Source organism: Lontra canadensis, unplaced genomic scaffold (assembly GCF_010015895.1).
Source record: "Lontra canadensis isolate GAN:19392208 unplaced genomic scaffold, GSC_riverotter_1.0 scaffold107, whole genome shotgun sequence".
In the NCBI taxonomy this organism is placed as follows: Eukaryota; Metazoa; Chordata; class Mammalia; order Carnivora; family Mustelidae; genus Lontra; species Lontra canadensis.
This window is the reverse complement of record NW_022631101.1, coordinates 3,285,081-3,297,840: the sequence shown is the minus strand read 5'-3', so window position 1 is coordinate 3,297,840 and position 12,760 is coordinate 3,285,081. Positions and strand designations below refer to the sequence as shown.

Here is a 12,760-nt window from a genome sequence, read left to right as displayed (position 1 = left end):
CTCCTGCCCCATTTTTGTCCCTTTTCCTGTCTCCCCGACCCCCAACCCCCAGCCTTGACTTGGAGACTCGAGACCCCGTCCTCCTCACACCCACTGCCGTTGCCCGCAGGCCCTGGTACTGCCCAGCCCGCGCCCCTACGTCCGGGTGGACGGCGCCGTGGCCCCTGACCACTGGCTGGACCCCAGCGCCGTGTGGGAGGTGAAATGCGCTGACCTGTCCCTGTCCCCCATCTACCCCGCTGCCCGGGGCCTGGTGAGTAGCCGGGTCCCCGCGGGCTGAAGGCAGCAGGAGGGACCTGGGGTCGAGCTTCTGGATGGGAGATGGGGAGCAGGACGGGAGATGGGGCCCACGCCTGTGCCCGGGCTTTAGTAACTAGGAGAGCTTGAGCTCACATTTTTTTGGGCATCCAACAACGGGCTCCAAGTCTCAATGTAAAAAAAAAAAAAAGAAAGAAATTCCACAGGTGCAGAAAGTAGACACTGAAGTTATTTCCTTTAATACCCATAAGCTCACATTCGGCTCCTCGCGTTTTTGAAAACACAGTTCTCCCAAACATAAAGCTTGGGACACTTCCTGCTGGGCAGTGACGTCGGCTGGGGCCCATCTTTCCGGACCGTAATTCATTTTCACGCTGCCAGGTTTTTAAATCCCCAGGCTGATCTCTCTGACCAGTGGCTCCGGCCCCCAGGCCAGCTCCACGGTCGGCCCGGCACTAGGGGAGGCTTGAGTTCAAAATGTGCTTCCTTTGCGATCCCCTCGGACCCTTCAGAATCTAGCTAGCGTGTGCTTCTCTGATTGGGAGTGGACTTCCAATTAAAGGCAGAACTCGGGTTTGTTTTTTTACCCAAGATATAGTTATTTTAGAGAGAGAGCGCAGGGGTGGGGGGTGCAGAGGGCGAGAATCTCAAGCAGATTCAGCAGAGCGCAGAGCCGGCGCAGGGCTCGACCTCACGACCCTGAGGTCGTGACCTGAGCCCAAACCAAGCATTGGACGCTCAGCCAACTGAGCCCCCCAGGGCGCCCCAGAACTCGCATTTTTACATCAAATTTCTGTCTTAACATTTCTCGCTCAGGCTCCCTGTTAGGCAGTCAGGGTCCCTCGGTGGCAGGAGCGGCGTAGACGGCGTAGACGGAGCTTCCGAGCGAAGCAGGCGCCCTGCTCGCAGGCCCAGCCCTGCCTCACACCCTCCCATCCTCACGAAGCACTGAGCGAGACCAGCCTGCAGCTGGGTCGAGCCCGCCCTGCAGCTGGGTGGGGGGGTAGAGCCCCGGAGCCGAGGGCGCTGGGCCAGGGTCACACAGCCCCTGAGCTGGGAGCTGGGATTTGAACTGCGCTGTCTGGTTCTCAAACCTATCCCGGGTCTCTGCTGCCCTGTCCCCCGGTGACAATAGGACGGCAGCCGAGGTCCCAGCTGCTGGCTCTTAAGCTGTCATTGTGCTCCAAGTGCTTTATTCCCTTATTCAGTCTTGACAACCCATTGCTTGGCCCCGTTGTATGGATCAGGAAACCGAGGCCAGAGGGCGGGTGCGGGGAGGAGACCCGGGCTGGGGACCTGCTGCTGGGAGCGGCCTGTGGGCTGGACCCCAGGAGCATCTCCACCCTCGCCCCCTCCCCCAGGTGGATGGTGAGAAGGGGATCTCCCTTCGTTTTCCTCGGTTTATCCGCGTCCGTGAAGACAAGAAGCCAGAGGAGGCCACCACCAGCGCCCAGGTGAGGCCTCAGCCGGGGTGGGCTTGCCTGGCCACACCAGCTTCTCAGTGGAGGGTTCTGGAACTGAGGTTGGGGGACAGCCCTGGGGCTTCTGAGCCCCTCTGCCACCGCCCGCTCTCTGCAGGTGGCGTCGCTGTACAGGAAGCAGAGTCAGATTCAGAATCAGCAGGGCGTGGACCTGGACTCCGACCCGGAAGATTTCTACTAGGCTCCTGCCCGCCCAGGGGCTGGGGGCCGGGGGCACGGAGGTGCAGACACGCAGATGTCCAGTTGCTCAGCAGACCTGCTGTTTGCGATCGAGGGGTGGGGGGGGTCTGGAGTGTCACAGGTGTGCATGCGTGTGCGCATGTGTGTGTGTGTGTGTGTGTGAGGGGGATGGGTTAAGCGGGATCTGGGATTTATTCGATCATTTTCTTCAATAAATAATTATTGAACACCCGGCGCCGTGTCAGGATGTGTGCTGGGCTCTGGGGTACAGCCCCAGGAACTCCCACGTGGGTGGCGTGTGACAGGCCCCGTGCCAGCACCTTCCCATACATTCTTCCACTGGGCTGGAAACATCCCGTGTCCACACGGCCAAGCTGGACAGCCACCGGCCACGCCCAACCACTGAGCCATGGTGTGTTTTATTTCATTTTCATGAATTTTTCTGTGAGCAGCCACATGCCGTTAGGGGCTATTGTAGGAGACAGCGGTGGCCTTGACCATGAATGTTAACTCCGGTAACCCGCAGCAGTCCTGCCAGGCAGGCAGTGGGGGTGCGGGGGGGCACAGAGCAGGGATTGGGCATCCAGGCCCACACCGGGGTTCTGACCCGGCAGTCCGGCTCCAGGCCCCATCCTCGTGGGAGACAGTGCAGTGACTGTGAGACCCCCTCCCCAGCTCTGCGGCCCACTGACTGGGGACTGCTAATTCTGGGGCCTGAGCCGTGAGGTTTGGTCACCCATAGATCCCCAGCCCTGTGGTTCCCTTAGGCATGAAACCCAGTCTTCCTGAGGAAAGCGGGGCAGGGGACATGCTCTTTCCCCTCCACGCCTCTGCAGACCCCTGTGAACACACCCCCCCAAGCAGCCGTGGCCGCCTGGCCCTCTGCCAGGGCTGGGCGGAATCGTCCTCACTCACCAAAGACCCTCTCAACAGTTTTTATTACCCCATTTGACAGATGGGGGCATTGAGGCAAAGGGATGGTAGTTTCCCTACATCCTCTATCTAGGAGACAGAGGGCCAGGATTTGGTCCAGGCAGTCTGCAGGAGGCCCTGTGCCCAGAGTGCCTCTCGGGGGGAGCCTCATGTGGCCCCTCGAGGGTGTGGAACCTAATCCCGCAAGCAGTGAAGGTCTGGAAGTGACAAGATCCTGCCGATGGCTGGAGATGCAGATGGTGAAGGGATGACCCCGGGGTGAGAGGTCCACGGGCTGGGGGCAGCAGCTAGAACATCTTTCCTTGGTGCGATGCTTCTAGAACTTGTCGAGACCCATCAAGGGCAGAAGGTGCTCGGAGCTGAGTCCTGGGAAGTGTGTGCAGAGCGTGGGAGGGGACAGGAGCGCTCATTCATTATTGCGCATGAATCGAATATATAATTTCGAATTGTCACATTACTGGTGATGTTCAGTTGAATCATTTGATGAAGATACGGTCTGCTCGGTGTCCCCCCTATAAAGTGACCCTCCTTTGCAGTTAGCATATTGTAAGGGGTACCTTGTGTGTTGTAAATAAATATTACCACACCTGGCACTCTTATTGCTGTCCGTATGGATTCCTGGTTTCCTCTGTTACCCTGTATGCCCTGTCGTTGTTTATTTGGATTTTCAAATTGCCCCCGATATGGCTGGGGAGCTTCTTCGGGCTGACCTCTCACCCTTTGTCAGGACCCCACAACTCTGTCCTTGCTTTACTGCCCAAGAGGTTTTAGGGTCATCTTAGACTTGCTCGTCCTGCTCCAGACACGGGAGCAGCCCAGTCTCCCAGGACTCGGGCCCTTTTCGTGGGGAATGGTATTTAGAAGTCAAGCCCCGGATGCTGGACGGGTCCTCTTAGCTCGATGACGTCCCCGTGCACCCCATGACATCTGTGTTTACTATTACGTCCCTCTCTCTGTACCGAAACCCACCAGTACAAACCTGTGTCTCCGATTCTCATCCCGATACTGCAGACTCCTCCTTTCCCCCCTCTCTGTACCCATGAGGAACGTGATTTCCCTTTCTCTGTGGTAGAACCCCGTGTGCCACTCTTCTCCCTTCCGCGTCCCCACCCCGTGCAGCGGGACTGCCCTTCTGGCCCTGACCCCGCATCCACGCCCTACACCGTGCTGCCCCCGTGAGTGGACATCCTAGGGACCTGCCTTCAACACCTTCTCACTCAGCTGCCGCTGCTCCCGCAGGGCCCGCCAGGCTCCTCTCCCCATGCCCCAACACTCTGTGCCCCACTGTCCCTCCGTGGGCACCCCCTCACTCCCGCACCCGATCTGAACTCTGGCTCCCTGTCCCGATTCCCTCCCAACCCCACCGGGAGAGACCCTCATCGCCTCCTTGGGCTTCCCTTCCCCAACCCCCTCGCTCGCTCGCCCTTAATCGCTGTGGGTGGCCACTTCCTGAAGTCGGACTGTCACCGGGCTCAGTGACCGCAGCTCCCTGAGGCCGTGGGCCGTGGGCCGCTTCACAGGCCTGGAGGCCGGCGGAGGCCCGGCTTGGAGCAAGCACCCTGCAGGCCCGCTGGAAAGCGAATCAATAGGTGCTCTCCGCTCTAATCCCCGGTTTCGAGACCATCCAGTTCTATTCTGGGGATAAAAGGTCAGAGGCTGAGACTGGCACCCCCTCCATGTCACTCAAGCCAGATGGGGAGGCAGGAACAGCTCTGATCCCTCCCCATCCTCGGGAGAGATTTCTGATCCAGCTGTCACAACTCTCGGACACTGGGACCCGGACTGAGGGAGAGGCCCGGAGAGGCAGGAAGACTTGGCGAAGGAGTGCCAGGGAAGATAAGGAAGCCCAGCCCGCCAAGGGGGACGGGAAGGAGGGGGACAAGAAGGAGGGGGAGCCGCCTTGAGCCTGGTGCCCGGTGCCCCGTGCCCTGCCCCTCCATGCAGTTTCCCATGGGCCCCGCCTGCATCTTCTTGAGGAAAGGCATCGCCGAGAAACAGCGGGTGAGGTGGCGGGCAAGGCAAAGGGAGTCCGGGGTGCGGGGTAAGAAGGGGTGTGACAGGTGCAAGGGGCCGGGGGCCGGATGGGGGGCCCAGGCAGGGGGTGCGTGCCTGAGAAGGTAGAATTCGGGGAGCTCGGTGGGCCAGTGAGGTGGGTGAGGGTGAAATCAGAAGTCAGCAGCAAAAGGGGGAGAGGGAGACCCACAAATAAAAGGGGAACTGGGCTGTCCTTGTTCGTCACCACTCATTCCTATGGACACCCAGAGCAAGGACGATGATGACACCAGCGGCCACTTCACCACGGCGCTGCTGCGTGCCCAGCCCTGTGCAAAGGGCTTTGCTTTCCCGCTGTCATTTCATCCTGTTAAGCCCACGAGGCCATGCTTGCATTCCCATTTCACAGATGCAGACGCTAAGGCTGAGTCACAAAGCCCCTGCCTTACGCAGTTACTGAGTGTCCATTCAGATCTGTTTGATTCCAGGGGGCTTACTTTTCCTTGTTAGGCTTTCAGATGACCAGAGAGAGAGAGAGGGGAGGGGGAAGGAAGGAAATGGGGAGGGGGACAATAAAAGAAGTTGGAGGGGGCTCCAAGAATAAAGGGAGAAGCCTGAGGCTGGTGGGGGTCCCCAGGTGGCATGCCACATACCCAGGGACATCCTGCCCAGACTCCACTGAACACTGGTCCCATGCAAATGGCTTCTAACCCTTGGGAGAAAGAATAGGGCCCGTAGGGAAAGAATCAAGGAGGTATAGCGGAAAGAATTTTGGCTCAGATTTCAAATCTCAACCCTCACTGGACCTGACCTTGAGAAAGTGATTCAATGTCTCCCTGCCCCCGGGAAGGGCTCTGCCACTTAGGAGCCGGGTGACCTCTGGCCATTTCCTTAATCTCTCTGTTCCTCAGCTTCCTCTTAAGGAAGATGGGAATGCTGTTTGGTCCTACCTCCCGGGGTGGTTCTGAGATTTAAATGACATTGGCGCTCAGAGCACGTTAGCTGGGATTCCGAGCCTCGTTTTCTTTTTGGATGCCGTGGCATCGAAAGCCTCTTGCAGCACAATGGGAGGGATGTCTGTTCAGGAAAGACAGAGGGAGAGAGTTCAAGATTCCAGGATAGGAGAGAGGAAAGGGGAAGTGATGAGAAAGAGGGCGAGAAGCCATCAGGGGTGGGAGTCAGGAGGTGGGAGAAGGAAGAGGAGGGCGGGGTGGGGAGAGACAGGAAAGGGAAGGGGTTGCTCGGAGGAGGGAGGGGACACGTTAAGAGAAGTGGATATTGGCTCCCTGACCCTCTCCAAATTCCCTCTCCCTGCATTCCTTTCCAGGAAAGACCCCTGGGACAAGATGAGATCGAAGGTAACCTCTGTCCCCGAATGCCACCTCATTGTCATCCACCCCTAGGCTTCTCCCTGTGCATCTCAGGGTAGACCCTTCCCACGCAAGCTTCATCCCCCTCTCTCTTCCCACTCAGCCGTGATTTTGTGCAACTCCTTCTCATGCTCACTTAGGAGCCTCCCAAAGTATTTAGAAGACATGCCCATTCCTAAGTATCTCAGAGACCCAGGAGAGACACATGCATGAGTTTTGGGGGGGGGGTTGTTTATTAATTTTTTAATTTTTTTATAAACATATAATGTATTTTTATCCCCAGGGGTACAGGTCTGTGAATCGCCAGGTTTACACACTTCACAGCACTCACCATAGCACATACCCTCCCCAATGTCCATAACCCCACCACCCTCTCCCGACCCCCTTTCCCCAGCAACCCTCAGCCTGTTTTGTGAGGTTGAGTCTTTTATGGCTTGTCTCCCTCCCGATCCCATCTTCTTTCATTTTTTTCTTTTCCTACCCCCAAACCCTCCATGTTGCATCTCCACTTCCTCATAACAGGGAGATCATATGATAGTTGTCTTTCTCCGATTGACTTATTTCACATGCATGAGTTTTAAGTTGAATCAAAAACTTGACTTTTCTTTTGGTGGTTTGGAACTTTCGCATAATTTCAGCCCAGAATCTGGAGGACCGCCATGCCGTCGCTTTGCAGTGTCATGGATCATTTTTCTTGTACATTTTGGTCTTGCACGTTACAATCTCCAGCCACATTTCATACATCACTCCTTTTTGAAACTTTTGTTTTCAAAGATGCCTTCTCCTTTGCAAGTCTCTAGTCAGTGACTCCCTGATGGTTTCAAGGGATGCCAGTCTTCCCCATGGACTGTTTCATGCTCCCCCAAAGTTCTTCTCTCTTAACTTTTCAGAGCTTCGGGAAGCATTTCTTGAGTTCGACAAGGACAGAGATGGGTTCATCTCCTGTAAAGATTTGGGAAATCTCATGAGGATGATGGGTTACATGCCCACAGAGATGGAGCTCATTGAACTGGGCCAGCAAATCCGCATGAACTGTGAGGCCAGGGCGGGAAGAACTGCTGGGGGTGGGGGTGGGCTATGGTGGGAGGGGGAGGGATGTGAGGCTAAGCCAGAAAGAAGGAAGAGGGTAGGGGTCGCTAGGAGTCTGGAAGCAAGCACTCCAGGCTGGACTCAGGGAGGCAGTGTTGGAAGTGGATAAAAGGGTGACTCTTCGAGGCAGATTTCGGGTCAAGACCCACTTCGATCATTTACTGATGGTGGTACTTTTGAAATGTGGAGTCAGCCCCCACACTTGAGTCCATTTCCCCACCTGTCAGGTGGAGATGATGTCACTCCTTGTGGGATTGCGATAAAGGAGCTAATAATGCAGGTCAGGCTTAGCCTCCAGTAAATGGTGATTCATGGAGGTCACAACCACAACCACAAGATGCACTAGTAGAGGGCAAGCTTGGAACCCAGTTTATCACCGGAAGCAAACTTGGGATGGATTTCAGAGCTCATTTTGAGAAGGAAGCTTGGACAAAATTGCTCTGGGGTTTGCTTCCAGGTGTACCACAGAGTAAATGAGGCTAGGCATGGATGGGATCGTGTTCCTATCTGGAGGGATTTGGCTCCCACTGAATTCACTCTCCCCCTTCTACAGACCAACAGATGAGCGAACGTAGGTCTGAACCAATTAAGAGATTTGCCCAAGGTCACAGGGACAGCTAGTGACTTCCATCCCACGCACCCGGTCCACCCTGGTTGGGATTAGAGGGACTCTGTGCCCAGGTTGGCTGAGAGGGAAAGTTCTCAGAAGCAGAGAGATCAGAACAGGTCTTCCTGTTGAACACACCTCCAGACATCGAAGAGTCCAGAGGGGTCATGGGGGGTTGGTTCCTTGGCATCTCACTAGACCAGCTTCTTCTGTCCTCAGTGGGTGGCCGTGTCGACTTTGATGATTTCGTTGAGCTGATGACACCCAAACTGCTGGCCGAAACAGCAGGGATGATCGGTGTCCAGGAGATGAGAGACGCCTTCAAGGAAGTGAGTTAAGAGTTTCATGGTGCTGGTGCTTGAAGGAAACCTCAGGGTTCTATGACTGGTCTTAAGTGTGGACGGAACCCACCCAAACCAAGTTTTTTGGGAACTATAATGGGATGTATAGGGAAGGAAAATGACATCTTCCAAACACTGGCAAAGCACAAGGCCCTCTACAGACACTCTCTAGTTTAAACATCATATGGAACAGTAGGGGTAAGTGACTCCTTACCCCAGCTATGCATATGAGAACAATGAGGCTTATGGAATTTACAAATCTTACCCAAGGTCCTGCAATCCCCAGAACACACGTTAGGACCTCTAATTTCCGTGCCCTTAATGGGAAGAGGGAATCCAATAATTTGAGATCCCACAGGGGAATGCAAAGAGATAATCTGGTTTAACCCACTTGTAGAGATGCTTTAAAAATGACACCCAGGGAGGTGAGGGGCTTGCTGAAATTTGCTTTCATCCCCTAATGAAATGTGTTTCTCAGGGAGGCCTGGGTGGCTCAGTAGGTTAAGCGTCTGCCTTTGATATATAGCAGGTGTGATTGAGGAACTCATTTTTTTTTCATTTTATCTAATTTTGATTACTTTCAATTCGATTATTTTTTCAATTTTCACTTACATTCAACAGAATATAAATTCAATTTGTGTGAATTTAAAAACAAATACGCAGTTCAGTTACTGGGAAACATTCCTTTCAGAAAAACTTGGGTGTGTGGTCTACCTTTTCTTTTTTTTAAAAAAGATTTTATTTGTTTATTTGAGAGAGAGAGAGAGAGAGAGGATGAGCAGGGGCAGAGGGACAGGGAGAAGCAGTCTCCTTGCTGAGCAAAGAGCCCAACACGAGACTTGATCCCAGGACCCCAAGATCATGACCTGAACTGAAGGCAGATACTTAGCCGACTGAGCCCCCCAGGTGCCTCTGATTTGTTTTAAACAAATATGAACACAAGGCTCTGATGTATGGACCATGAGGGGATCCAGAGGACCAATGGGGGGGGGCTGTCATGATGGTCCAGGCAAGAGATGATTGTGGCTTGGGCCACGTTAGCATCGGCTGGCTAGGGAAGGATAGTTAGCTGCCCCACCTGCTTGGGATGTAGAACATATGAAATGTTCTGGTAGATCGGTAAAGTGTTTGCAGCATAGAGGTTTGAAAATAGTTTATTGATTCAGCATACCAGGTGGCAGGCACTGTTTGGGGCTGGGCATGGGGCAGTGAATGGGGCAGTGAACAAGGCAGTGCTGATGACCACCTTTGCGGAGCTGACCCGCCTGTACACCATGTGCAAAAGCACTTATCTTAATTCCTGACCCACAGTTAACTGGTCAGTAAACACTGCTCTTGGGATTGTCGTACATGTGGCTGACATCACCCCCCTGCTTCCGTCAGTTTGACGCCAATGGAGATGGAGAGATCACCCTCGGGGAGCTGCAGCAGGCCATGCAGAGGCTCCTGGGAGAGAAGCTCACGCCCCGTGAGATCTCGGAGGTTGTGCAGGAGGCTGATGTGAACGGAGACGGTACCGTCGACTTTGAAGGTGACATTACATGGGGATAGCCACTGGTAGACGCTTAACCCTCTGAGCCACCCAGGCACCCTGACAAAAGCTAAATTCTTAATCCAATATTCAAGTGCATCCATGGTCTGCCCCCCACCCACTCCACACTTCAGCAACCTCTCTCTGAGCTGCTGTGCTCTGGGGCACCCTTGGCCCCTGCTCTGTGTCCCTCAAATCCTGTTCCTTTTTCCCTGATGTTCCTTCGACTTCCTGCACCTTCCCCATCAGTGCATTCTTAGGTCTTATCCATCCCTTGGGAATCGGCACAGCAAAGCCTCTGCCAAGAAGCTTCCCTTCACCCTTAGCTGGGTGTATTAAACCCCACTCGGTAATCCTACGGATGTTTTCCTGTTCCTCTCCCTTCAGAGGGAGTAATCGCTGAAGACTTTGATGCTCTGAGTTGTGTTCGCCTTCCGGGCTGTCAAGTTCCTGGAGAGCGATGAAGGATGTTCTCTGAACCAGCCGCTGTCATTCCCCAGAGGGAAGTTTGGTAGATATTCATTGCATGACCACAACTTAGTAAATGTTTGCTGGATGCCTGCTGGATCTCACCAGGCTCAGGTGTGCAGGGGACACCACTGGAAATCTGGACAAGGTTGGAGACAGATCCCCAGGCAGGGGAGGGACAGACTGACCTCAGGACCTGGGTGGGGCCCTGGAGCTCATCTGGCATGGAGTCACGGAGCAGTCAGGGGTACCCTGCCTTCATTCCAGGCTTTGCCGCTCACCGTCCACGTGACCTCAGGCTTACTGCTCAGCCTTACTGTCCTCTGTTTGCCTATCTGTAAAAATGGTATTTTCTCCTCCAGGATTAGTTGAAAGGATGAGATCAGATAATCACAGTTATTATTGAACACTTCATGTGTCTTATAAGCAGGATCTTGTTTAACCATCTGAAAGACTATAGAAGGCTTATGGCCGTCCTGTGACTCCCAGTTTGGAGAAGAAGAAACTGAGGTACACCGGGGACTTTTCTGCAGATCCCCCATGGTTCCTGACACGCACACACAGTAAGGGCTTAAAAGTAAAGCTGGCCGCCCTTACAAATGCGCGTCTCACCAGGGACTTTTCTTTGCAGAGTTTGTGAAGATGATGTCTCGCTGAGAAGGTTCCAGAAGCCCCATACTCCCCGCCCTGGCCAATGTGGATCAAACATTTGCTGAGGACTGAATCCCCCTGGGCCCTTCCAGGAGAGAGGGTGGGAGGGGTGCGTGGTGATGGGCCCTGCAGAGAGAGCATGAGCTGAGGTTAGCCTGGAAGTGATCGCTTTGCCCGGATAGCACATACCTCTCTAGAGTGAGATTAAGAAGGAAGAGTCTACATACGGAAATGAGATTGGGACTAGGGTCAGTGCCACTCCCCCAGTTCCAAAGGTTAAGGACACCTTTTGACTTTTCATAATCCCCAATGCCTATGTCTCTTCCCCAGCGTCCTCTTGGGTCCAACTCCTGAAAAAGTTCAGCCCATAGTCCACACTTCCCCCCTTGTTGCTTCCGATCTCCTCAGTTTCTTTCCGCCAGTAAGAGGGGGCATGCCAATCTTGGGGCTACAAATGGGGTTCCTGATAAGACTGGGCTTAGAAATGGTTCATTAAAGAGGCTTTCAAAAGTGAGCTTAGCCCATTTTGTTCATTTCTCGGAAGCTCAGTCTGCTTTTTCCCTCTGGCCTCCTACTTCCTTTTCCTTGTGTAAGATACTCAGGCCACTGAATTAAATCATAAATCTGGATTACCAAGGTTTAGGGCAAGCTGATCCCCAGGGGAGTTAATCCCCTGCAAAATGTCATCAAGCAAAGGTGGAGGGGGGAGGGACGGGGAGTTCTCAAATTCCAGCTCAGCCAGGTGGTGTGGAAACCATTCCTGAGAACCCCAGCCCCCCTGCATTGGGCCACCCTGGGCACTCCGGGAGATGGCCTCTGTTAACAGGGATGTTATGCCAGCCCCCACACCCTGACACTGACTTGCACCCTGAAACCAGAGGCTCACCTCTACCTGCGGGCAGGATGCTCCAGGAATGCCAGGTCCCCAAAGTACAAGATTCGTGTCCCACCTTCCAGAAAGTTTTCCTCACATCTGAAACCCACTAAGTAGATGTATATAATGGGTCATCCAGTTCAATAGCCTCATTTCGTAAAATTAAAATTTCGTTTTTGCCCTTCCTTCCTCCCTGTCTCCTTCCCTTCCCTCCCTCCCTTCCTCCCCTTCTGTACTGCATTTATTCAACAGTGATATATGAAGTTGTTGCTGTAGGTGCTCTTCCAAGCATGGGGCTCCCTTGATGAATGAAATACACCAATCCCCACCCCCCTCCCATAGAACTTACATTATAAAGGGAGGAGACAGACATGGAACAAAATACATGATTAAATATAATCCTAGTTAGTATGGTAGAAGTTGGTAAGAGATATGGAGAAAAGTGGTGCAGGAAGGTGGTTTAAGGGGTCTGAGAACGAGGAGGAGTCCCCATTCCATGTAGGGACATCAGGGAGTCTACTGAGCACCAGGGGCGTATCCAGGGGAAGAGCACTTCCAACACAGTGTAGGGTAAATGCAAAGGCCCGGAGGCAGGAATGTAGTTGGCTGTGTTGGAGGAATGGTGAGAAGCCATGGTGGCTGGACAGAGGTAGGGGGTGGATCAGGGTTAAACCATGATGATGGATGTGGGAGGCCAGGGTAAGGCTTGAGACGAGAACCAAACCATGCCCTGACTTGGGCCTCCTGTAAAGGCTGAATGGCTGAACAAAAGGCTTAGGTCAATAAAGTCGAGCAGCCCTGAGAAAGGGTCTTCCCGCACGTTCGCTAGTCAGATAGAGACGATTTGGCCGGGGCCAGAAATTCTTGGCTGGTGCTTGCTGTCCTTGCTCGGGCTATGGACTACACCACTGTAAGACTGAGCTGCCCTTACATAAACTATGTCTTGAGTGGCCTTGAAGTCAGTACATCTGGCGCTAGAAGGTCT

General features: G+C 53.8%; 2 protein-coding genes across 2 annotated transcripts in view; both read left to right on the top strand.

Annotated features, from left to right (window-relative positions):
- Positions 1-2,153, top strand: part of LIG1 (DNA ligase 1) — a 35,715-nt gene extending 33,562 nt beyond the window's left edge. Inside the window, exons 26-28 of the mRNA XM_032839116.1 lie at positions 110-253; positions 1,620-1,712; positions 1,837-2,153. Of these exons, the coding sequence (XP_032695007.1) occupies positions 110-253; positions 1,620-1,712; positions 1,837-1,920 (321 nt within the window). The 3' untranslated portion in view covers positions 1,921-2,153. The remainder of the gene's footprint in view (positions 1-109; positions 254-1,619; positions 1,713-1,836) is intronic.
- A 2,507-nt stretch (positions 2,154-4,660) lies between these two features.
- On the top strand, positions 4,661-11,055 carry CABP5 (calcium binding protein 5). Its single transcript, XM_032839249.1, has 6 exons — positions 4,661-4,853; positions 6,172-6,202; positions 7,105-7,248; positions 8,130-8,239; positions 9,635-9,782; positions 10,882-11,055. The coding sequence occupies exons 1-6, from the start codon at positions 4,791-4,793 to the stop codon at positions 10,905-10,907; spliced, it is 522 nt and encodes a 173-aa protein (XP_032695140.1). The 5' UTR covers positions 4,661-4,790; the 3' UTR covers positions 10,908-11,055.
- Positions 11,056-12,760: the final 1,705 nt, after the last annotated feature.

Bases quoted from the DNA above. Each gene is read 5' to 3' on its own strand.
- CABP5 (XM_032839249.1), top strand. From the start codon at position 4,791: ATGCAGTTTCCCATGGGCCCCGCCTGCATCTTCTTGAGGAAAGGCATC. The intron at 7,249-8,129 runs GTGAGGCCAGGG...TTCTGTCCTCAG, and splicing joins CCAGCAAATCCGCATGAACT to TGGGTGGCCGTGTCGACTTT. The intron at 8,240-9,634 runs GTGAGTTAAGAG...TGCTTCCGTCAG, and splicing joins TGAGAGACGCCTTCAAGGAA to TTTGACGCCAATGGAGATGG.